The sequence below is a fragment of the Dermacentor andersoni genome, chromosome 9, assembly GCF_023375885.2.
Source record: "Dermacentor andersoni chromosome 9, qqDerAnde1_hic_scaffold, whole genome shotgun sequence".
NCBI lineage: Eukaryota > Metazoa > Arthropoda > Arachnida > Ixodida > Ixodidae > Dermacentor > Dermacentor andersoni.
In genome coordinates, this window is record NC_092822.1 from 61,729,581 (window position 1) to 61,754,772 (window position 25,192).

The 25,192-nt window shown below is 44.9% G+C and overlaps 1 protein-coding gene across 1 annotated transcript in view; it reads right to left on the minus strand.

Annotated features, from left to right (window-relative positions):
* Positions 1-15,921, minus strand: part of LOC126528558 (uncharacterized) — an 89,338-nt gene extending 73,417 nt beyond the window's left edge. Inside the window, exons 1-3 of the mRNA XM_072284539.1 lie at positions 13,734-15,921; positions 13,096-13,214; positions 11,291-11,676 (exon numbers count right to left, since the gene is read on the minus strand). Coding sequence (XP_072140640.1) covers positions 11,291-11,676; positions 13,096-13,214; positions 13,734-13,813 — 585 coding nt within the window. The 5' untranslated portion in view covers positions 13,814-15,921. The remainder of the gene's footprint in view (positions 1-11,290; positions 11,677-13,095; positions 13,215-13,733) is intronic.
* Positions 15,922-25,192: the final 9,271 nt, after the last annotated feature.

Here is a 25,192-nt window from a genome sequence, read left to right on the forward strand (position 1 = left end):
GCGGACACAAGTACACCAGCGCGCGACTGCAGGACACGGCACGTTGCTTAGTTTTGGCTGTTCATCGATGTATGTAGGTTAGCACCGCCCGTGATCGAATGGGTAGCGCAACGGGCTGCTGTGGTGAGGGAACAGGGTTAGAAACTAAACCCTCGGACAGACTTATGCTATCTTCGGCTGGTCGTTTCTGAGCACTCTGGAGTGCTCTCGCGAGCGGCGTTGTCTTCGACTGGTTGAAAGAGGGTGCGCGCCCTGCGTTCGGCTGGTTCTTCTCGATGGCTCTCCTCTATCTTGGATCGCTCTGAGGCGCTCCGAGCCCTGTCGTCGGAGCAGTCATCGAGATTGAAACGTCATCGCAGCGCCGCGTCGCTGCTGTTGGCGACGGCCCACCGTAACCTTGGCAACCTAGGCCACTGCATGCTGGCGTCTCGACGAACGTTCGTCCCGCCGGCACGTCCGCCGGCTTTTTGGGCAGCGCCGGGAGCTTTTGATAGGCGAAACATCGGACGTTGGCAGTAGTCACGTGGTTTCGCATCAGCAATTTCCTCCTCCGGGAGTGAGCCGCACGTTCGGTTTGCGCGCTTGTCCCCTTCCTTTGAGCTCGGGAAACGACCGATCTACCCGACTCTGCTTCGGGGCATACAGGCGACCAGTCGAAGATACCATTAGATCGCTGAGCCAATGTGCACATGTGTGCCGCCCTTCAACTAACATCTTAAGAGGTAGCATTAGCTCGGGTGCTCCTATCTAAATACACGTAAAAGAATTCGTTTTTCTCGGCAACTACTGCACCAAATTTGGCGATGTTTGTTGCATGAAAAAGAACGTAAGATCTAATGACTGTTGGTATCGAATTTTTGTTTTAAGTCGTCAATTTATTATTTGATATGTTACAAAAGAATATCAAAAGATTTAGTAATATGGAAATAAAGCTTTTGCAGAACCTCGTAAACAACATAACAAATTCACGTGAGAAATAAAATCACGTATCGAATTTGTCCGCTTTCAATGATCTAATGGACGGCGTTTACCGAACCACAATATCTGTTCATGATGCAGAGCTATTTATTTGTAAACTTTGTGCTTCTATTTTTTTCAAACCTTTGCATTTTGAAAATCATTTTAACAAAATTCAGGCCCTTAATCAAAATTCTGCTTCCAACAGTCACTAGAATTTAACGTTCTCTCTCAAATGCAACAAATTTCATTAAAATCGGTTCAGGGGCTATCTCGGAAAAACGTTTTTGCATTTTACATCTTAGGCCGCATCGGAGTTGGGCCCGAGGTAAAACTTCCTCTTAAAGTGAAGCTTTCTTTGCCTCTCCCTTCAATTTTTGCACTGCTGTGCTGATGCAGCTGCAGCTGTCTTGCATGCCACATCTGGAGGTGGTCCAGAGCATACATGTATGCCAGAAGCATGGCAGAGGGAAAAGCTGACGCAAGAAATTCGTTTGGACCCTTCCATCGTGTCGCATGTGCATGTCCTCCGGAGCTCCCTGGGCTTGGACACAATACTGTTTTGACAGCTGTAGTTATCCGTGACCACCTGCAAAAGCACTGTAGAAAGTAGAGAATGGGTAGAGCCTACGCAGTCATGGAGCGATTGAGTGAATGACAGCAGCCTTGCCACTCCTCGCTCGCAGTTTCCATTCATGAGTGGAGGGCAGGAGATGAAAAAGGCGACTTGAGGAGGCGAGGAAACGCTACTGGAGGCCTTGCATACTCCCAAGTGCAACAAATCGCCACAAAGGATGAGAAACCAGCATTGTACTTCTACTTCATATTTACCCCCTTGAGCGCACTATCTCCCGCTAAACGTGCTGTAATACTTATGGCATTTTCTTTACATGATAAAAATAATAAAATTATTATTCTTAATTATATATAGTAATCCTGAGTACCATGTGGTGTTTAGAGAGCGCAAACACAAAATAATGTTCAACATCATCAACCTCCTACGTGACCTATGCCCTCACAGTTCAAAGATTTTAAAGGTTTCCCACGTGACTTCTGGGTTCATGAGCTAAAACCAGCCCTCTGCACTATGATTTCTCACGTTATTTGGTTGTTTGGTGATGCGTTTGGGAGCAGAGAAGTAGAGATTTTCAGCCATGCGGGCACTGTCTGCAGCGTACGTGGGTCCGGAAGGCAACTGCTACAACTCTGCAAAAGGTATACTGCTGGCGAGTCTTTGCTTGGACGTCACTGCTTGCATATCAGTTAGACGGAACCTAGCGTATGGAACAGCTTACAAAATAAGGCGCTGTGTTCCCCATACTCGCCGCAGCAGCAAGTATCAGGAATGTACCACACCTGCAGAAGCAATCGCTGCAGACTAAATTGCAAAGAAAAAAGAATTCTCCAGTAAAGGTGCTGCAGCAAGTGCGCAAAGCCAAGCAAAGTATATTTTCATGCGTTTCACACTTTGCTGCCAATATTCTAATCACTTCGCTTATTGTGTCTTGTGTTAGTGTTATTTGCCTTTGAATCTGTTCTCTGCATTTCTAATACACACTTTGCTTCTCCTTCAGGCACAAGCTTAAGTAGGGCATGATCAATGTAAACCTACAGACTGCAAGCATGAAAAAGAAGCTTAGCTATCACCACATGGTCACCATGTGTATTCCAGCTGCGACCCCAAGGCTACAACGCTTGCTTTTAATTTGCTTGACATACACATCGAGGGTGCATCATCCCTCATGCCCATCAGGTGTTTATAGTTAAAGCTATAAGTACTTGTTTCTATATAGTAGTCAAAATATTAAGTTCGAAATAAGTGGGAAGGTTTGCCTAACTTTTTCTGAAATTCAGTCTTAAATGAGGAATGTCACCTTTTGTGTGCAACATTGTGCACAGCAGCAAAACAAGGTCGCGAGTTGTACGAACTTAAGCTTATCTCAAGAGAGCAATGTATAGTTAAAATAGCAGAGCTGGCAAATAAAGCATGAAAATTGCACTTGTGTTTGCTATTGTCATAAAGTGTTCCCCTGGGGACAAAATGGAGTAAAATTATGGGTTATCTAACTTTCAAGACTAATGTGGGACCAATCATTTTACCAAAAAGTAGCATATCTTTATGTCCCTAGTATAGCTTATCAAGCATTAGTAACCATTACTGTGATGAACTTACTGCCACATGAGATTGTTCATCTCTGAATGTCTAGTACACATACTTAGTTTAATGGCCGGTGTATAGTATGCTTTCATATTGCATGTGGTATCAATGCCTTGCCATGTTTCTTGTGCATTTTAAGTAATAAAATGAATCACTGGTTAAACACAACAGATGAATTGTTATTAGCCTTCAGAAAACATTAGTAACCCTTCATATAGCAAACAGATAGTGAAAATTACTGACACAGTTCTATGTGAATTATTTGATAAAACCACACCGAATTGCACAGCATGTTAGGTGTCATGTAGAGTAAACAGTGATGTTTAGTTTCATTACTAGTCACCCTCTGCTTTAGGAACATGCTGAGGCATTAAAGGCAAAAACATCACATTTGTCAACATTTGTATCGGTGCCCCACACCCAATTTTGGTCTGCCTGCCCTGCTGTGCGACACCATTCGGATTATTACTCACAGTTTAGACTGTAACACCTTGGCATTAAGGAGAGGTGGTACTGATGGTGTACATTAGCAAGAGGCAGTGCACAAGCATGCAGGAGAAACTACAAATGTAGATAGAGCTGTCTTTCAACTAAATCTTGGTTCGCATCACCCACGAACCACGACTCTCCGACGCCGACTTGGAGCACTGGGTATGTGGCACTTGGTCTGTGCTGTTCTTTAAAGACCCACCTTGATGCCTACTTTGGTCACTCGGTGTATGCCAGTAAGCGTGTGCCGCTTTTAAATGAACATCTTTGACACCAGCCTGGGCATGAGCCACTGGAAATGTGCTGCTCTACAATGACAAAAAATATCCTTTAAATTTCTCCCCTACTGAGTGGAACCGAACACAGGGGTCGCAAGGGTTCCTCAAGGACAGCGACACGATTCTTTAGCAAGCTGTGCCACAAACACACTGGGTGCGCGGCAAGCAAGGGAACAACTCTCAGTTTTCAGAGGCCCTAGCGTGCCATGCTTCTTGTCTCGGAGGCCATGCACGGACTTCTCGGCAGCGGCCACCAGATGGTGCAGCGTGTCCAGAGAGAAGCGCGAGAGAGGAGCCCAGCTGCCGCATAACGCGTTTCTCAGCATTCACACATTCCGGAGTGGCATGCATTTCGGAGGTCGCGCGCTGGCCCCATGGCATCTCCACTAGGAGCTCCACCAGCTCGAGCCTTCATAGGGAAGACCTGAGCTAGTTGCCTAAGGACAAAAACATACTGGGGCAAATATTCGCAACGGGACATATGTCTGCTGGAGCAAAAATCTGGAGACCACTCAGTAGATCCTAATGGAATGCAAAGGTTTTAAAATAGTGAGACCCACCCGTAGGTGAGGTACACCTTTCAGAAGCACTTCGATTTAAAGTAGACAGAAGCATCAACTGGTCAGCAGTCGAGATAAGCAAGAGATGTTTAGGGTATTGGTGGAGAAAAAGCAGGGAAGAGATTTATACGACCAGATCTGCTGCAGGCATAGGTAGCAGTACGAGATAGATAGAAATGTTTCGAGGAGGAGATGAAAGATGAAGGAGATGTATACAAAAACGCCGGAATAAAAAGAATGTATAGCATACCTGATTAACTCAAGCAGACTAGGTGACTATTTGTCACAGCCCTGTTTCAAAGGTGATGGCAATAAATCACCAAAGCCCAAAATAGGAGTCCCACTGCAGTACATGCCTCGTAACTCATTTTGACGACGGCAATATGTTGTGTCGCTGTATGATTCAATGCTAAACTCATTACCGTTGACAGTCATCATGAGACGAGTACTGCTGATTTTTCTCGCTGGCTTCCGGGACACCATGGTTCTGGCGCGGAATAATCAGGCAAGGAGATGATGTGTTCACCTTGGACTCTTGTTGCAGCCCTCTTCACGCAGGCTTCAATTCTCAAGAGGGCCACCAATTTGCTGATTTCAGCTGGATGTCGATCTACAGTGCAGAACTCCACGTGTGGGCACTCCCATTTCAAGAGGTTAATTGTTATTTGGGTTACTCTACGAGTCTAGTCTGGGTAACGGGTGCAAGGGGTCAGGTGAGAATATGCGGTGGCGCTCCTTGGAATTCCACTTGATTCCCAGAGTTGCCACTCTCATGTTGGCCTCATGTGCCTGTATATACAGGGTTTCAATGCGTTGGCATTCTTGGGGTACTTCACACACTTTCAGGCAGCTATGTACGTACATATCTGACTGTATTCCCGCCTACCTGTGTCACTGGGTAGTCCATGGTCAAATGGGTAGCACATCAGGCTGCTGTGCTGAGGGAACAAGCTTTGAAACCAACCATCGGACCATGGATGGATGGATGGATGGATGGAAAAACTTTATTTTCGTCAGAACGCATGTGCGGACGATTCCGTGCTAGATGGCCATCAGCTCATGGCTGACGGCGACCTGGGTGGCCCACTCCACGGCCCTGGTCGCCGTGTCTGGACGACCGCCGTGTCTGGACGACCGCCGTGTCTGGACGTGTCTGGACGACCGGGTCTGAGCTGGCCAACACGGCCTCCCACTGCTCGAGAGAAGGATCACGCATAATATCCGCCGGTGGCGGCGCTATGCTACAGCTCCATAATATGTGGTCATAGGTGGCCAGTTCCTGGCACCATTTGCATTCCGGCTGAACGTCCGGGTAGATTTTGTTTAACACGTATGGGTTATTGAAAGATCTCGTCTGCAATCTTCGCCAGACGCTTTCCTGCGCCTTCACCAATTGCTTGTCCGGTGGAGGGTAAATTCTGCGCTCAAGTTTGTAATGGTTAGTAATGTCGTGAAAGGACACCAGCCCATCTCTCGTGGACCTCCCTGGAACGTCCGGCTCACCTGCTCGGCTGACGAAACCTCGAGCATTCATGTGAGCCGCCTCGTTCCCAGGGTTCCCAGAGTGGGCCGGTACCCAGACAATTTCCACTGAGTATGTGGCAATGTGTACATATGTGCCGCTCTTCAATTAATCTCTTTTATGCTGACATGGGTCACTGTAAATGCGGGACTTGGTAGGTGCCGCTGTTGAATTAAACTCTTTGATGCCAACTTGGAGCACAGGGTACGTGCTGCTCGGTCTGTGCTGGTCTTCAATGAGCCTCTTTGATGCCAATTTGGGTCACTGGGTACGTGCGAGTAGGTGTGTTCCACTCTACAATGAACTTCTTTGATTCCAACTTGGGTAACTAGGAATATGCCGCCTACAATCATGAAAAATATCCCTTAAATTCATCCGATGCTCGGTTAAATCGAACCCATGTTACAAGAGTTCCTCGGGTTCCTCAGGGACAGCAACCCGATGCTTTAGCAGGCTGCACCGCAAATTCAGTGGATATGTGCTGCTCTTCAATGAACCTCTCGCCAACTTTGGTCACTGAGAATATGCCAGTGGGCGTTTGGCAAGCGAGGGAACAATTTGCAATGTTCACAGGCACCGGCGTGCCACGCTTGTCTCGGAGGCTACAGATGGACTTCTCGGCAGGGCCACTAGATGGTGCAGTGTGTCCAGAAATAAGCGTGAGAGGGGAGCCCGGTTGCCGCTGCAGAATGGTTTGTTTTCCTCAGCGTTCGCCATGCACCATGCATTTCAGAGTCCACATGCAGGCTTCACCGCATCACTGCTAGATGGCGCCGAGTGTTCTTGGGGATGTGGGAAAGAGGAGTCCCGCCTACAGTGCACACCTCATACATAATCCGTTTTTGATGGCAGCAATACGTTGTGTTGCTTGCTATAGTGATTCAATACTAAACGCATTACCATCAACAGTCATCATGAGGTGGGGTCTGCCTATGTTTCTTAAATTAAAGAGCGGCACATTCCCAGTGGCAATTACCTAGTTACCCAAATTGGCATCAAAAACGTTCATTGGAGAGCAGCACACACCAAGTGGCACATACACAGTACTTGCACGACAGATACCAAGTCACACATCCCCAGTAACCCCTGTCAGTGTTTGTTGAGGAGCGGTACATCGCGTCAAATACCCAGTGATCCAAGTTGGCCCAGTGGGTTCGAACTGTGTTCACTCAGCACAACAACCTGACATGCTACCCATATTGGCCAATGAGAACTACCCACCTCAATGGTTCCTGAAGGTGAGGTTCATCAACGTCTTTGAGATTAAATTTGGCCTTACTGAAGGTCACAGCCACTATGTACGTTATCACAGAATGGTTTGTTAGACAAATGTTCATTCATCTGTGAACATCAGCACTACTTCTACAACACCAGCAGCACAGCTCTAATGGCTAAGCTGCAAGGTGTTTGGCATTTGGTCGGAGCAGTACTGATTCCGGGTACAATAACTTACTGCTAAAACTATTCCAGCAATATTGCATGGAATTGCTTGTATTTCTGGTATGCAATCTTCATACAAACTAATTCTTCTAAAAGTCAGTTACTTAAAACTGACTAAGCACACAGATACTAGTACAAGCAATAGCACTACATTTTGCATTCATCATTTTTTTTTATTACACTGCCTTAAAATTACATAGATCTTATGATACTTTAGCAACAGGCCTCACTAAGGTAAAGAAACATACTTGTGAAGAAATCCGTAGTTTCAGAGCAAAATATTTGGTGCCCCAAAGATGACATGTAGTTCATTAGAATTCATTGTTCTGAAGCACTAAAATAACTGAGAGAAGGCAAAATAAATTACAGCAAAATGGTAGGATACACATGCAAACAACCAGAGAAAATGCACACCTTATTGTGGAAACATGCCACTGTGGTATACTATGAGATGCAGTGATTACGAATCCTGCATTAACTCTTATTTGCTGCACAAGCTTGATGATATAAGCATATGTGGAGGTGATCTTAGCTACAGTGACAATGGCCAAGATCTCATATGGAAGAGAATTCTGTAACCCTTAAATAAAACTTGCTTGAATGTAGGGATTCTTAAAGCGTTTGTCATGATTTTAACCTTGTCCAGTTTGTCCTTGAGCTCACAAGCACTACTGCCACCTCTGCTAACATCTTATAACTAATTTTTACTACAGCTAATGACCTTGCTTTATCTGCAATATACCTGACAGCTATCGGCAATCACTAATTCAGCTTACCTTGCAAACACAGTTTCCCATGCTTAAGAAACTAAAGGGGATATTCAAGACTCCCAAATACAGCAGGGCTTCTGTCAGCAAGGGAGAATAAGCTACAGTAGCGCTGATGTCACTGCTCTAAAAAACAAATTAAATGACTTTATTAATAACTGATTTGCTACTTTCAAACAGCACTCAGTGAATAAAAGAATTGGAAACTTTATAAACACAAGTTGTCATGAATCAACTGCTATGCACAAAAAGTTAGAATACCCTAAAATTCCCCTTTGCCTTGGTTTAACAACTCACTCAAATGACTGCATCACAAAAATATGTGTGTATTCTGACAGGCCAAACTACAAATAAAAGAGATTGTTCAGCTTATCAAACTACTGCGCTAACCTAGAATACATTATGGTTGCATCAGTAGAAAAAAAAAAGAATGCTTTTTTATAAAACTCTTCCGTTACAGAGAAACCTGGGTACAAGAAGAAAGGTGTAACTTCAGATAAGATTAAGTTTTTCCTAGGTTCCTTCATGTTCCGAATAAAGAGTATCAACTGCAGTCCAACAGTTTGAAAGCAAAATTACATTGTTGTGTGAGCTTCAGACCCGCCACGCTTAGAACTGTGTTTAACGTGAAATTTACACCTTTTCTAGTTAACACAGAATGTTGCAATGTAGGAAGTCCTGTGACATTACCATCACTTAAGAGAGAAAAGTTAACTCCTTAGAGGAAGAAAAGACGACAAGAGAGGTGCTGGAAATGTCTGAATACATCTAGGTTTCAACTAGCCCAGCTTTTTGCCTGAACTTCTGTTAAAGAAGGTCGTTTCAGCATGTTTCAAAGTTTTACATAAAGATAAAAGATGAACCTGCACAAACTAAAGTGGCAGTGACGTTGACTGTGGCTTGAATGTTTTGCTTAAAACCTTTTTTGTTGATTTGGCCAGAAATTTTGCCAGCGACACACATTTTATATGCACATCGTGCAACCTAAACTCAGCACTCCACACTGCTCTTAAAAGCATGCTTCTGCCTTCCTAAGCAGAGCCGCCACATTTACATGAATCCAACATTGGTGCACTATATCTAGTGCATCGCATTCATGTAAACAGCGGTAATGCGCTAGGAAGGCACATCGCATTAATGCGCCATGCAAGTATAAATTTAAGGGCGCAAGCCACGCATGTGGTGCTACATTCTCACGAGAGTTAATACGCTACACGTAAACGGCATCACATCGCCTTTGCAGAATGCGCTTGGGAATGCCGCACACAACTATCGCATTCATGTAAATGCCGCTTGTGACTGAAAAGCAGGAAGTGAACAATATTAGCAGGCAAAAATAAAACACAAGCACTACCTCAAATACTGCCATCCACACATAGTGCGTCAAGTGTGACTGCTATTCACTGTGCATAAACATGACAGCAAAATTGTCATTCATTACACTTTGATAAGTAACTCTCAAGACACATTTGTTCTGGGGAAGAATGGCACCAGGCAAAAAAAATTATCCAAGGACAGAGATTAATTGGGCATATACGAGGCAAACATTTAAACGCCACCACATAGCACAGCAGAGTAAATATTGATATGAACATCAAGGCAGCCCTTCAACACCATCTCAGCAATGCTGACTTGCAGGTGCAGATGGATGTAATGCAGAATTCTCATACGTAATCTGTCTGTTGCAATTGATTTTCAGGCATCTCATGGAGTAAGCCTCTGGTGTGTGAATTTCTCACACTGAATTGAAAAAAAAAAAGAACCTGAGGACACCTAAGCACTTATGAGTCCTGAATGTGAAAGCATTAATTTCCAACTGAACGCCACTGAGTGGTCCTTCAAGTTATGAACTCGTTGCAGGCAAGCAAGCGTGTTTTGATTTGGCCTTACCGAGATGCAGTTGGAATGCAGGTGATAGCTTGCGCGAACAAGGAACGGGTGGATAACAGAGGCTTCCGAGAGTGAGGGTGATGTGGTGTCACAGTGATGCCCTCTCCTCTCACACAACACCTGGCGTGCTACTGTGGCAGCAGGTGCTCCCTTTTGACCACTCTGCCCTGTCGAGGCGTGCTTGTGACACGGCATTGCAGCCAATAGGAATTTAGGTGCCATTTCGGTGCTACAGATGCCAGGCTCCGGCTTTCTCGCTCAGCGAGCCAATTGATGCTTTTGCATCAATAATTAGATGAAATCCTGAACAAGCCAATTGCAACAGCTTTCATTATACAAATCTTTGATCCAACATGAAAAGACATCAGAGTACACTGTCAGTCACACCTACTGTCACACATTTATATTTCACAGAACTTTATGGCAAACAAGCAGGAGATAAGCAGACAGGATTAAAGCACAGTTTTTTTTTTACTGTGCTATCAGTAATCCAAACTGGCTGCTACAATGTTTAATGCAAGTGCCCCATGCAACTAGCGATGCATATATTTTCTTGGCCTTTGGAATGTTGGTGATGTAGCTTCATTTCGGTTTTTAAAGGGATACTGAAGAAAAAAATAAGTTGATTTGTGTTAGTAAGTCACACTTCTCCAATACCAGCAATGCCAATGATACCAAGAGATGAACCTTGTTGAGCCAGAGAACATGCAAAAATATTGGGCGGGTGGCATCGCCACACTGAAGTTTGCCATGACATCATGGATTTCGATGGTGTCTGCTCTAGCCTAGTTAAACCTTTATTGGCAAAGACAGCGTACACTGTATTCTAAAAGAGATAAACTGAACGTAACAAGCTTCAATGGCTTCCATGGAGCAACAACAGCCAAAATACAAGAAAATACACTGAAATCTATGATGTCACATTGACCTACCGGTGACGGGGCTTTGCCACAAAATTCAAGAATTGGAAGGTCGTCGTTAACTTTTGCTTTTATCAATAAACCTCTTTCCATGAAATTAAAGATGAAGTTTTGAAGGAATACATCATCAATCTAAACTGATTTACCATTGCCCTTTAGTGTCTGTTTAAAATGCACAAACGATGGCCTTTTCTTCAGTTAAGTTTGACGACATCATAGCAACAGAAGACAGGCAAAAACATTTCTCATGTGAAGGTTTCCTGCAATGCTCATCACCAGTAAATGTCACCGGTATGCCCTTCAAGGAGCAGCGGTCCCTTTTGGGTGCCTGCGGAGTTCGTGGTACTTGCAGGGCAACTTGCGTGCGAAGGCCATGGGACAAAAGCGGCACTGGTACGGTCTCTCCCCTGTGTGTGTCCGCACGTGGTGCACAAGGGTTGCCTTCTGTGTGAAGGCGCGAGGACACAGGTGGCACTGAAACGGCCTCTCGCCAGTGTGTATGCGGAGGTGTGCATTCAGGTTGCCACGTGTTGCAAAGGACTTGCTGCAGTAGCGGCAAAGGTGCAGCTCGAGGTCCACATTTTCAGAGGGGCACAGGTTGGCCCGACTATTTTCAGTGAGTGGGAAATGTCCCGCTTGTCTGAGAGACAAGTCATCTACATGCTCTTGGGCACTGTGCTGCCATCTGGTGATGCCTGCAAGACATACAATGCAATTTAGTGCAAGAACTACACTCTGTGGAAAGCACAGTTGGCACTCTAGTGTGCTGTTTAGCACTTCGTGTGGCTGCATGTTTTCTTGTGTGCTGCACTTAAGGAAATATGTAATCGTTAATTAATTCTGAGAGTACTGCACAAAGGGTTTGTGCTCAGGGAAATTTTAAAGAAGAAAGTATGTGCTATTGCCCCATCTACCCCTCTTTGACGCAGTGTTTGTGAGTTTTCTACCAATTTTCTGAAGGTGATATATGGGTTATTGTGGTGCAAGGGCCAGGGATGGCGAAATAGCACCAGTTTTACCAAATTTGATGTTCACAGGCAGCAAGTACACATCTGCCAGCTAACAGAGTTCAAGTTATAATAAGAACAAACTGAAAGTTTGATGAAAGCCCATGCTGTGCTAGAAGAAGCTGTACATCAATTGTGCCCGCTTTCTTGTCTCCACTCTGTCACCACGATTATCCTTCTTAACACTTTTATCCAACAAAAACTAGCATAGTTATTTCTATGCAGCAGAGAGCAATGGCAATTTTGACAGTTTTTAAATGTTGCACATCATGCCAGTACACATGACAAGAGCTTGTTCTTTCACTGCTATCTCTATGCCCAAGATCTGTATCAATACGACAGTCAAATATCAAGGCAAGAAATAGTACTATGTGAAAAACACTACTAACGAGCAGGTTTTGTGAGCTTGCACACACACACACATACAAAAGCACACACAGAGACAGACAGGTTGCACAGCTTTGGAAGAATACACAAACCAACACCACTTCATCTAAGAGACATTAAATCAACGGTACTAGTTGTTCGGTTGCGATGATGGAACATTTTTGGCTGGGTATCATGCACACTTACACACAGCAGAGAACATATCTTACACAAACTGATGCACCTCTTCCTGAGCTTCCTAATGAATTGGCTACCATTTCCTGCTGACAATGTGGCATCATAGAATGTTACCAGCTCCTGAGGGCCTCAGTGTCAAAAACATCACAAACAAGAGCCACCAGAGCAAGTGCAGTGGTATAAAAAAAAAAAAATTCCCACAACAGGCCAAATATCAATTAATTTTACTGACCAATCGTGATGTGGCTCAAGGGCACCAAATTGCACTATCTGGGATTCACAGACAAACTACTGACAGTGGAATTCAGTGCCACATACTCATCCACATCAAGACAAGTCAGTGCAATAAACCAGAAATTACATCCATCGTGTGAATTTACTTTAAGCAACGAAAACAAGGACAAAGTTGTGTTTATAAGTCGACAGAATGTGGAAAGTTGTGTTCACAAAGCTAGTCATGACCACTTTAGATGTGCTGGAAAGTGAATAATGCACTGCACAGCACGGAAGACACATGACGAATAAGTTGTGGGGATGACACACCACCTCCGCCTGTTTGTCTTATGTCACAATGCTGTTTGTTGACACCCTTTTGTCGTTCGCCCCACGTTTTCCACACTACACAGTGTATTACACCTTTGCCAACAGGTCCAAATATCTGCCTGTGAAGAATGAGAAAGAAGGAATCCAACAAAAAAGATGCGTTAGAGTTATGCTTCATATCTTACACTGACAAAGTTCCATAGCTTTCAATATTACGGCAGTGGCAAAAGTACTATAATGCCTCAAGTGTGGTGAACTACTTTACTGCCTGTGAAGAATGAGAAAAAAGGAATCCAACAAAAAAGAAGTGTTGGAGTTATGCTTCATATCTTACACTGACAAAGTTCCGTAGCTTTCAATATTATGGCAGTGGCAAAAGTACTATAATGCCTCAAGTGTGGTGAACTACTTTGCTGTTAAAACATTTCAAAAGTGTGGGTGTTCGTCATCAAAGTTCTCAATTGTGGGTGGTATGACCAATCAGTGGGAGCCACAAACTCCACCTCTAAGGTGCAGTATAAGCTATCAGATCGTCTGTGGTGGACAGCAAGATGGCAATGCTATGCATGAAGAGTTTTTCTATGCCAACTGCAAGTATACTCAACAAATTTTTTTCCCTGGCACGATGCCTACTTAACTTCACAGACCAGGCCCAGGTGCAAATTTCAGTGCCTTGGCACAAACATGAACCCAAACCGGAGGAGTAAGTGCAAAGCATTGCAGACACTGGGCTTGTTCATCTGCACAACCAAAACACATAAAGGATTTTCCGTAGGTGTTGAATTTCTTCCCCGGAAGTTGTCTTCCTTGTGCTGGCCTGTGAAATAGCTGTGGGATCTGCAAAAGATGAGAGCACGAAGCACACAAACTTCAACAGAAGAGAACTGCAATAAAGATGGATGGCACATGCACCATTGAATATTATAATGCATTTTGTTAACCTCTTAAAGGCCGACTACAACAGAATTTCGGAGCACATAAAAACCTTAGTTTAAGGTAGAGTAGTCACAGAGGAGCACCCTAATAAAATTCTGCTTTTCAAGTATCAGCAGCAGCGTCATAATAAGCTGGAAAAACTAGGCATATTTAATAATGAAAAAAAAAAAAAAACATTCCACCATTACCGTTCGCCAGAAGTGACGCATGACCTAGAATGTACAGCTTTCCAGCATGACGTCAGAGATTATGCAGCATCCACCATCTACTTGTGGCGTACTGTAAAATATTGGAGGCAACATGCGTGACTTGCAACATAACCGCTAATTACCAGATGCTGCTTAGAGGCTACCACTGATTAGACAATTATGCAATAAACAGCTTTGCAGCTTTGCCAAGATAGCATCAGTAGTACATACTACTCATTTTTAATCCATCTCGAAAAAGTGAAATTTCATTGCAATTGGCTTTTAAATTCTCAACTCACCATGGTAATTCATTGGTTATTCTGCAGCTGAGCCCAATGTCATCAATTCAATTCCTGGATTCTGCAGCCCCATTCCAATGGTGGAAACTACAAAAATGCTCAGGCAAATAAAAATTAATCTGCAGTCTTCCACTCAGGAGTCGTTGACAACCCCAATGTTGCTGTGGAACATTAAACCTATCAAAGGTCAATGAGACATGCTTAACTCCAGAGCCCTTTTCAAAAAAAATCCCCCCAGTTGTCTTTTTCCACTTCGTCATTGTTGTATATTGTACATACTTGAAAACTCTAATGTAGACAAGCTTTGTATTTCTTAGCCATCCCAAATATGTAAAGCTAGTTGTGTAAAACAGGCTCTTCAGCACATTTAAGTTTTACATCTGACAAGAAAATTATTGTAAAATACAAAATATAGTAGTATGCATAGGGTGGAAGGGCAGTAGGACATAATTCAAGTGCACGTGCTGAAATTAGTCTGTATTTGGCAAAGAAAGCAAGACCCCATCCCCGCCACACCTCAGTCGAAACAATTTGAACTCATCCTTGTCAATACTGGTAGTTTTGTGACAATAACACTTAAGGCCACGGGGTTCTGCAGAGTGCTATGTTTTTGCTTTCCATAGAAGTGTACAGCTGCACAAACGTGGAAGCTGTTCTAGATTTTGCATGATACACTTGAAGCTAAGTGCAGTTAAAGATCCTGCATATGCTTTAAAGCAAGCATATTCAGGGACTTTACGAGCAGCCACTCACTGATACTCCATAATTAATGCTTCATCTTGCATGGGTGCAGCACAAACGCACGAGACTCGTGTTGTGTTCTTCACAACTTGAAGCAGATTTGGAGGCAAATGTGCTGCGTCATCCGAGTTACCATTTGCTCCACTCTTGTAAGTATTTGAAGGACCTTAAGGATTTAAACTCCAGTGAAGTGGGACAATTAATTCAATGACAAGGGAAAAAAAACCTGGTATAAAGGCATTGTTGTGTCCAACTTCATGTACAGTCTTGCACTGTCTCTCGTTTATCCAATGAACCTGGAATACTCAGACAGCCCGCGGTAAGCTACAACAGTATGCAATGCATGCGCACACTGACACATCACACTCAATTTGTGCGATAGGACAGCACAAGCGCACAACTCGACACAAGGTTGTGAAGCAAAACAGTCGCAAAGAAAGTGAGCTTCTTGCAGTGCACTCAAGTGCAATGCATTTAATGCACGGACTGTAAGAATACATTTTCCATGGAGCCTCCTCGCTTCTGTTCTCTAAAAAATAGCATTCACTGCAGTGAATTAAGAACAGTCTACCTTTACTGTACTTAGTCAAGTTGTTCAAAAGACTGTGCTGTACATCACAAGCGCTCGAACAAACTTCGCTGGCATTGGTGGACGTCGTTTGGCTTAGTGCACAACAGTGGAGTGTAGTACACTGTCTTTGAGTCAGCAGTGTCAGTGCAAAATCAGGCATGCAACAATGAAGACTCATGTTTCTCATGGTGTTGCTGCTGCAAGCAATCAGCACCTGTCAAAGAAAGAGAGAGAGAGAGAGAGACTGATTCATGAGATTGAAAGAGATTGAGAGATTGGACCCTTCTAAAAATATATATATATAGAAGAGTTGCATAAATGTACCTTATTAGCAAAATAAGAGGAACAGGGAAGGGCTGCCGAGAACTCAAGCTAAACACTAATATGGCAGTCACATATAGTCACAGAAAATCACAGCATGTCGAGAACTGAAGCCAATTTCATAATATCCTAGAGTATGCACCGATTCACAGGGCACCAATTAACATTGCCTTGTGAGAAAAATATACCATGGGTGTCCTGTAGTGGTAATCCTAAGCAATGAAGCCATTTGTTCAAAGTTATTCTCTTGTTGCTGTACTTTGAGCGCTTCCACAGCACATGCAACTGGTCGGGTTTAATGCGGCATTCAGTACAGTTTGAGAATGGACGGTGCCGGAAGGATGCCAATTGAATGTGCGAGCACTGTTGGTATGCAGCCAAAACCATGTAGAACTCTCCAAGCGGTTCAAACCTTCTGTAACCAACACCGGCTTCTCTGCCAAGAGGACCGGTGATAGGGATACAATATGGCCATGGATCATGCATCAGAGCTCTCCAGGGTCATCAGGTGGAGTTGTGATGTCGGCTGATAAGAATGCTCAGGCCTAGCAACACTGTCGACCCACTCATTGCTACTATTCCAACATGGGTGATGGCACCCTCTGAAAGACGACATTTTTTTTCCAGCCTGAAGGAGTCACTTTGGTTTCGTAAGAGTAAGGAACATCGTTTTGTCAGCAGGCTTTTGAAGGCATTGCACAACAGCTTTAAAGACGATGATTATTTCACTCTGGAGACATTGTCTGTGCAGATAAGGGAGTTCAGTGCTGTGCTAATTGCGATGATTTCTGTTTGTGAGGATGATACAAAATACTTCACGCAATCAGCCCATTCTTTGCTGGTATCAAGCATATAAAGAGCTGTCGTCATGCTACGATGCTGTCTGTTGACCAAGCTATTTGTACAGACCCTCAAATGGTAGGGGTAATGCTGTCTAAGCAGTTTTCAGCTCAACTTGTATGACTGCTGGGGTTATAGTTCTTTTCAGGCGCACGAGGGGTGTTGAATTCATGCAAGCAGAACCAGTCTTCTGCCATGGTCGACTACTTGTAGGAGATAGCCGCTTGTTTTGCTTCCCATCTAAGATGTGATATCCCAAACACACTGGAGGAAAAACGCGCACAGCGTGCCGCAGAAGCTCCAGCGTGACATCTTTTTCATGCCACAGGAGGAATCAGTACTGGACCAATGTTTTGTGGCTTGCCACGTGCCGCAGGTTAATGGGAGTTCCATAATGTAATTCCAGCGCACACGTCCCTTCAGTGACGTGTGCTCGTTCGTGCTTGTTTTGACTGTCATGGTTTGCAATTGTTTTTACAATGATAGTCTAAACTGAGACATTCTGATGGAAATGTCTTTGTAGACAGTAGGCCATATTGGATTCTATATGACAAGACGGACCCTGAATACAAGGACATGGAGGCGACACACAGTACTTTGTTTTCCTTCTCTTTTGAATGTGGCGACACCGCAACAAAAAGGAGCACACCAATGTGATTGTGATCACAGTGGCAACGATGTCGATCATCATCATCGCCTGGCATGGCTCACGTTAAAAACGAAGGATGGAGAATGTAAACACAGCACCGATCTTTCATTAGATGAAGAAAAAAAGCACACTACATCTCGCACTACACGCAGAGTAAGAAAAAAGGAGGCAAGATTTTCATGGTTTCACATAACTGCCACGGAGGTAAACCGCCAGTCGGCGTGGCCGCACTGCAATGTTTTATTGGCGGTGATGCACCCTGTGTGTTTTTCCTCCAGTGTGGCTGGGGGCTTGACAGTGCCTGACATGCAGCCATAAAAACTTCACAGTTTCAACAGCATTAGCAGACTTGGTGCTGTATGTGAACTCCTCGAACAGTGTTATACAAGTGGGTGAGACATGTTGGCATGATGCAGCAGGCAAAGTTACTCCTGCTAGGCAGAAGGAAGAGCGCTCTGGAACCAGGCTCTGGAATGTTGGCCGTGTTCCAGAGGGGCAGGCTACACGTGGCAACCCTCCCAGAACGGCTGTTTTCAACAGCTGACGACAGGTGACCCAAGTTTATGCTAGCGCCACCTTCACAGCAGCTAGCTTCTCCATAGACTAGGAAACTTCGCATTTCAAAGCGAAGCTTTCTTTGCGGACCCTCCCAGACTTTTCTGACCATGGCTACTGGGTGCTGCTGCCGTTTTGTTGAATAGCTCATACTATAAAATAAATTTAATTGCATGCCCAATGTTGGGATCAAGCAGCTTGATGCTCTAACCATTAGGCCACAATCGCGCATATAACTTACATCGTGTTGACTAGCTCTTTAAGATGACCGCCGCTTGTCACACATTGCACAGCACAGGTGCGCCCGAACACGACTGAGTGCCAGTTTCCATTACACCTAAGATGCAGCAATGAATAGGCAAATTTATAGCATTTGGTTAGCTGCTTCATAAAAAGTTCGCTTCACATAGATTCCAAGCAGAGCTCTGGAGTAGGGCCTTTCATTCCATTCCCACTCCATGCCACAGTGCAAATCTCCGTAATTTCAATACCTATAACTCCTTGTAATGGTGAGAATTCTGCCATTCCTTCCTGGAACTGCTGAGCTAATCCATTCTATTCTTCCAATTCCAGTAAGTGAAGCAATTTCTTTTTAATTGTTTACTACTTGCATGTTGCGTGCCTGGTAACAGAAAACATATTTGTGAATTTTTAATATTACGAACAATATTATATACATTTTACACAGTAACAAACACGCTTTGTGGCCTGTTATGTCTGCAATGTGTTGTAGCCTGTGACCAAACATCTACTGTTTTAAAAAGTATTGTTAGGCGATTCACAACCACATTGCACACTGTGATATAAGCAAGACTTGCCTTCTAAATGAAATAGACCATTTCCAAAAATGTATAATTCATCGAAAACTATGTTTATTCGATTAAAGTACAAAATAATTTTACATTGTTGTGCAGTGTATTCAGCTAAACTGTCTGTCACTTTGACGACTAGCATAAAAGCAAAATGCATTTATAAGTCTCACAGGATGCCTTTATTTATTTATTTCGCATTTACTGCCGTATTAGCAGGCACCACTAGTTCCAGCATACCTCTCCAACTGCCTGTTATCACTCCTTATGGATATTCGACTGCAGGCGAAAAACATGGTGCCTGTTCCAATTCAGAGTCAACTTGAACAGGTTGCAACACAAGAATGTATGGCCTGCATCCTTGTGTTGTAGATCGAGCATGCTTTCTCTCCATCGAATCATTCTTGATAACGAAGAGTTGCTGTCTTTACATGCACTTCTACCTTGCAATGGAAAAGGGTTTCCAGGTCCTCAAAAGTGCAGAATGTGTAGAATACTGCAATGTTTGAAATTACCACTGCAGATGTAGACACATATAGGTAGATGCCGAAACAGTCATTGAGTAAAAATTTAGAAACGTAATAAATTGGACAAGTCTAGCTTATTCTAATTAGCAAATTTACTGGTTTAGCGGTCCTGCTTAATGCCACCATTTCCTGCTCCAGGATGACTTGCCCATTCCATTCCACCTCCATTCCGGGTGCTTGAAAATGTAGAGCGATTCTATAATCATTAGAACTCTGGAATTGCCAATCTATAATGATTCAAATATGTGCGTTGGATCTGCATAATTTTTATTTCTTAAAAGCAAGGAAAGTAACTTGCCAAGTGTTACACTGAACGATCTGGACCATAAAATGCAATCTCTCTACAAACTTTCCCTAAGAATAGAGGCCAAATCATTTTTCTGCAATTTTAAGCCATAAACACAAGCCCATGTATGTATCAAGGCTAAGGCAATGTGGCGCTTCTAGGGACAGGCTTGCTGGCACACACTATAGCGAGCATTCGTGAAGTTGTGATGGCAGCGTTATTACAGCTTCCAGAGATCTTCAGTTGGATGTCATAAACACTGGCGTCTTGCCCGCAGGAGGAGTCGAGATGGCCATCTGCACCTGCAAGCTGTCAATTTTCTGTACACTGCCTAAAGATGTATACGAGGGTCGCATTGTTTCTTAGCGCATCTAGCTTAATCTTGGCAGTTGGCTTCTTGCTTGCATAAGTCAATTCGTCCACTCGAGCATCTGAACTAGTGTTCCTTATTTATCTCAGTCTCATTCTTTGTTTCTGTAGCGCCATTAGTATTCACGTGAGTCTGTTTATCCATCTTTATAGCTGTCAGTAGTAGCTCCTGCCAATTCTTTTGACCCTTCCACAAAGGCTCTTGGATGCTTAGAGACAGCTTTTATACTCTGCAACCTTTGAACAAAGCCATATGGGCTTCTGCGCAGTTTGGTCATTTTGCAGGAGTTTCTAGTCGGCACTTTTTGAAGTCATGCTCCCCGACGCACTTCGCACATCCAATGAGGCTACAGCAATACTCCATGACATGTCTCATTCTTTGGCATTTGAAGCACATCGGTGCGGGCTCAAAGAACTTACTCACCTCGTACCTTATAAATCCCAGATTCACGACTACAAGTTGTTCACTGTTCAGATGGAAAGTCAGAACAACTCTATCTGTCTGTTGCACTGGTGTGAATATCGTCGTTGCTGTCCCTTAAATACGTTATGAGGCGGTGCGGTTGCACGATCCCTCGGGGATCCGGGTACCCCAGAAACTCTTGGTTTGAACAGCACTTTAGAACAGCACTGATAATGCCTCTGTTCTTTTGATAGGCGAGCGGAATGAAGGACTTGACGGCGACATCACATAGGCTGTAACATTTCAGTAGTCTGATCATTGCGTCTTGCAACGGGAAATCTACTAAAAGGCCTCCGCGTGCTGTGGAACGATGGCACGTTGGGCTGGCCCCGGCACCTTGGCGCTGAGGAGGATGGTTTTATCTTCTGCAGTTGCTGACAGTCTGACGGTTGGATAAGGACAGGGACCCCTCTCGTGCAGATTCACGATGGTGCTTTTTTTTTTTTTTTTTTAACGTTGCCGGCTGCATTTTCGATATCCACGCAGTTATTTGCGTCGGTATTTTGTTACCGGTGTCATACAGGGCACTTTCGATTGCGATCAAGCTTGATCTGGATATAATTTTTCAATCGCGATTGGCTCCTTTGCCTAGGCTGAGGAGAGGATCGAGCCAATCGCGATCGAGAAATTCAATCCGGATCTGCTCGATCGCGATCGAAAGTGGCCCATATGTACTCGTCGTTGGCGTCCTTACGGTGCGATCCACGATGGGCAGTCTCGCTTGATGCGACAGGGGCAGACTTGCTTACAGAGTTCATCACTTGTGCACGGGCTTGCCCCAGCATGAGGAACCACGCGGGACGAGGCGCTCAGTAGCTTCCCGGTGAACGCAGTTTGATTGTCGCCAAAAGACGCATCTGCGCGTGAAGGCTGCTACGAAGGGACTCGGCAGAATAGAGAAATAAATAAATACATATATATATATATATATATTTCGCTGTGCTCGGCAAGGGACTAACTGCACAAGGGACTCCGGACGGCACATCTGTCAGACAGCTGCACCACTGGCTGCACAAGCGCAAACTCCACAAAGAAAGTAAAAGCAATAAAAGTAAACTTACAGAATAAAGAACCAACCGGTAAACTCCAAACTCGTTATTGGTCCCGCTAATCACGATGGAGCTTCCCCATGATTCCCTGGGCAGAAATCAGGAAGCAAAAAAATTTAAGGCTCGGATTAAAGTGGAGAGCAGTGTTGCCAGGTCGGACAAGGCGGCGTAGCCCAAAGCTAGAGAAACTGTAGCCCAAATGTAGCCAAGCACAACGAAGAGCGAAACAAATTTGTAGCCAATATAGCCATTTTAATTTCTATATGCATTTTCAAATTCGACTGCGGTAATCCCTTTTTGCACAACCCGTCGTAACAAAAAGTCCGTGACGCTGTGATGGTCGACCCTTGACGTAAAACCCCTCAATCTCCCAAAGTAGCGATATTCGCTTCCCTCCTCCTCCGCTCGGCGCGGCCTCGATGGTGGCGCCGCCGGTGGTGGGCCTGCCGTAGCAGACGACGGCTAACACGCTACGGGAGGAAATCCGCAGAAAAGTTCGTTCGAGCCCTGCGGAGCAGTTTTTTCAATCGAGACCTTTCTTCGTCAGTCGGTAACTGGCCTTTAGAATTTCGTGTTAGAATTGCGGAGGAAATAGAGAAAATGACCATTATTCAAGGCGTACTTAAGGCGTAAAGCGCGCGACGTTGAGAGTTCGTGTTGCTGAAACACGACGCAAGCACGCGGTGTACTCAAACAGGCGCGTAATTACCAAAGTTTCAGGTGTTGACAGCGTGAAAGTATGTGTACGTGGTTTCGTAGGTTCATTCACGTACCTGCAGGACACTTTTGTTCGGTCGGCGCGTGAGAGATTCCGGCTGTGTGCGGTCAGCAATGCCTGGCAACAGGGCCGTTTTTTTCATTGCGGGGTGCTTTGGTAATCGTGACGATATATTGTTTTTTTTTTACAAGTACTGCTCCAGGAGGGCACATGTAATGGCTAACGGAGGCCTCTGAAGAGCACGTAACATTACACTAATGCAGGCGTCGCAGGGAGTGTTCGCATACAAAATTGGCTGTCCGCGATCTTATACCCTCTTGGCATGCACAGGCTTCGGCGAGCCCTATCCAGCGCTGGTTCTAGCTTTGGTGTTCCCGTTGCCGCTTTGGTGCCCTGAAGGCGCCGTCAATAATGCGAAATAATGACAAGTTGTTTCACTAGTAAATAAAATTTATTGAAGAAATACAATCGCGCCGAGGCGCCAACTTCTAAAGCAGCGCTAGCGCACGAGTATTATGAAACGCCAACGAGGAATTTACCGGCCTACGTACGACTCTACGATCAAAGTGCACGTTAATCATCCCCAGGCGAGCTAGATAAAGTTATCCGGAGCCATCCACTACGACCTCCATCCTAGCTTTAGTCGCTTCGGAACGTTAAAAACATTAATCACCACAAACCAAATCAATACATGCGGGCGTACATTCGAAGCTAAAAGACTGCATCGTAAGTCACAGTGAGCCTTGCAATAGCGTCGAGAATGTGCTAACTTCTGGTGGAGCTCAAAACACACCTGAATAAAGTCGCTTTTATGTCACAGGCCAGCTGCAGATGAGTGCATTTCACCGCAAGACGATATACTACATGAAACAAAGAGAGCACATTCGAAAAAAGAAAGGCAAACAACGCGCTAAAAACCACGCAGAGCATGAACGCCCACTTTTTCGAAGCGGGAGGCGTGAACTAGGCTCAAAATAAGAGATTGTGAGTAGCCGTGGCCCTTACTTCACTAAGCCGTGCGCTCTTTGCCACTTCCTCGAAGTCAGCCCGCCCGATCCTGCGAATCCACACTTTTTGCGTTGCGCACGCCGGACGGCAAAGCAAAAAGCTTTTTGCCCTCGCTGTGTCTGTTGCGGCAACCGAAGGTGCAGCAGCATGGCATCGCAATTAAGTTCTCGGCCCTGCACATTCTATTACGCTAACGCACTCCGTCAGTCCGCCTGCCGTACTTTCGTCGCGCAGGCCCAACAATGGAGGTCGGCGCGCGCTGGAAAGAAAAAAATATACAAAAGCGCGGCGCCCGCTTCCACGTGACACAGATTGGCCAATGGGGGAGCGGAGGAGGCTGGGGCGACAGGAGGCGTGGAGGAGGACGCGCCAGGGTGAGCGGGGTGGCGGAAAGATCTAAGAATGGCGCTACTTTTGAAAGATTGAGGGGCTTTACCTTGACGTTCACCACAGCGACATCATGCTTGCACACAGAACACTTTTTTGTTGGCCCCGGATACTCAAGTTCCAACGAATCGCTGCTGAGGGAGAACCTGTCGAAATCAATATAGAATGTAAGCACGAACAAAAAACTTGGAGAACGCTTAAAGCGACTGACAACTGGCCAGAATGTGTTGTAAGACGTTGATGGAAATGAAATTATCATGATTTATAGTGATAAAGAACAAGGCACGCTGTTCGTAATAGTTTCAAATGAGCAAAGAAAATCTCAAAGGCCGGTAAGTGGCGAGGCCTGGCAATGAAATATTGATATTTCGGATATAGTCTATGAAATTACAGTAAGTAGGTCGGCTGTTATTAAGTACGACATAACTATTGCTTAAAATTGCAGTTGCTATAGCATTAGTCATTTCCGCTTTATTCTATGCTTCTCAAATCAAAAGCGCACGCGTGGCTATGGCAACACGCCGAACTGCGTGTCACATGTAATATCGTCGTTTCGTTTTCAGTCCAATTGGTTTCGCTTTGACTGTTTAACCCTTTCCATATCGCGCCCATTGGACATAGTTATCCCGCTAATGATAGTTTGAAACACCGCTTTCGAGTTCGTTTTTTATCTACCCGTGTTTCCCTTCTTTCATGCTAGCGCCACGATCGCCCGACTCCATTGCTCTCCGTTTCTGAACGTAGCTATGTTAGTACAGTGTACTGTGAAACACCCTCCACTCCCAGGCTCATCCCGATACCCGGTGATCGGGTGTCGGGATAAGACGAAGATTAGACGACGTTGCTGGCGTAAATGTTAGCATGGTGAAACGCGGTGCAAATTTTATTGCGTCAAGGAAAAATGTCATCGGCTCAGAGAACGATGTACTGAGGGGGGGGGGGGGGGGGGGCATTTCGCGCACGCATGCACAGCCGCGCTGCCGGCTCAGCCAGTTAAATCACAGCCTTCGAGATTTGTTTGTACTCGATGAGAGCAATGCCTCCTCTACTAGATTCCCGCAGCGTTGCTCGCTTTCCCATTGTAGCGGCGGTTCCCTTATTTCAGCATAAATCCCGTGAGGCGGCGCCCGCTGCCTTTTCAACTTCCGGCAGATGTGGCAGCGGCGGCTGAATGCTTCCGCCGGCGCGCGGATGTCTGTTAGCGAGCGGTATCGGGGGCCGCCCATTCTACACTCTTAGGCAAAGTTACACCCTTTGGCTTGCCCCTTCTGCCACACAACAATAATCGTTATCTGCCTTGATGCGTTTCCTTTCTTTAACGCTGCGAGCCCGGAACTTTCCAGTAACGAACGGCACGCGCGTTATCAGAAGGGGCACTCCA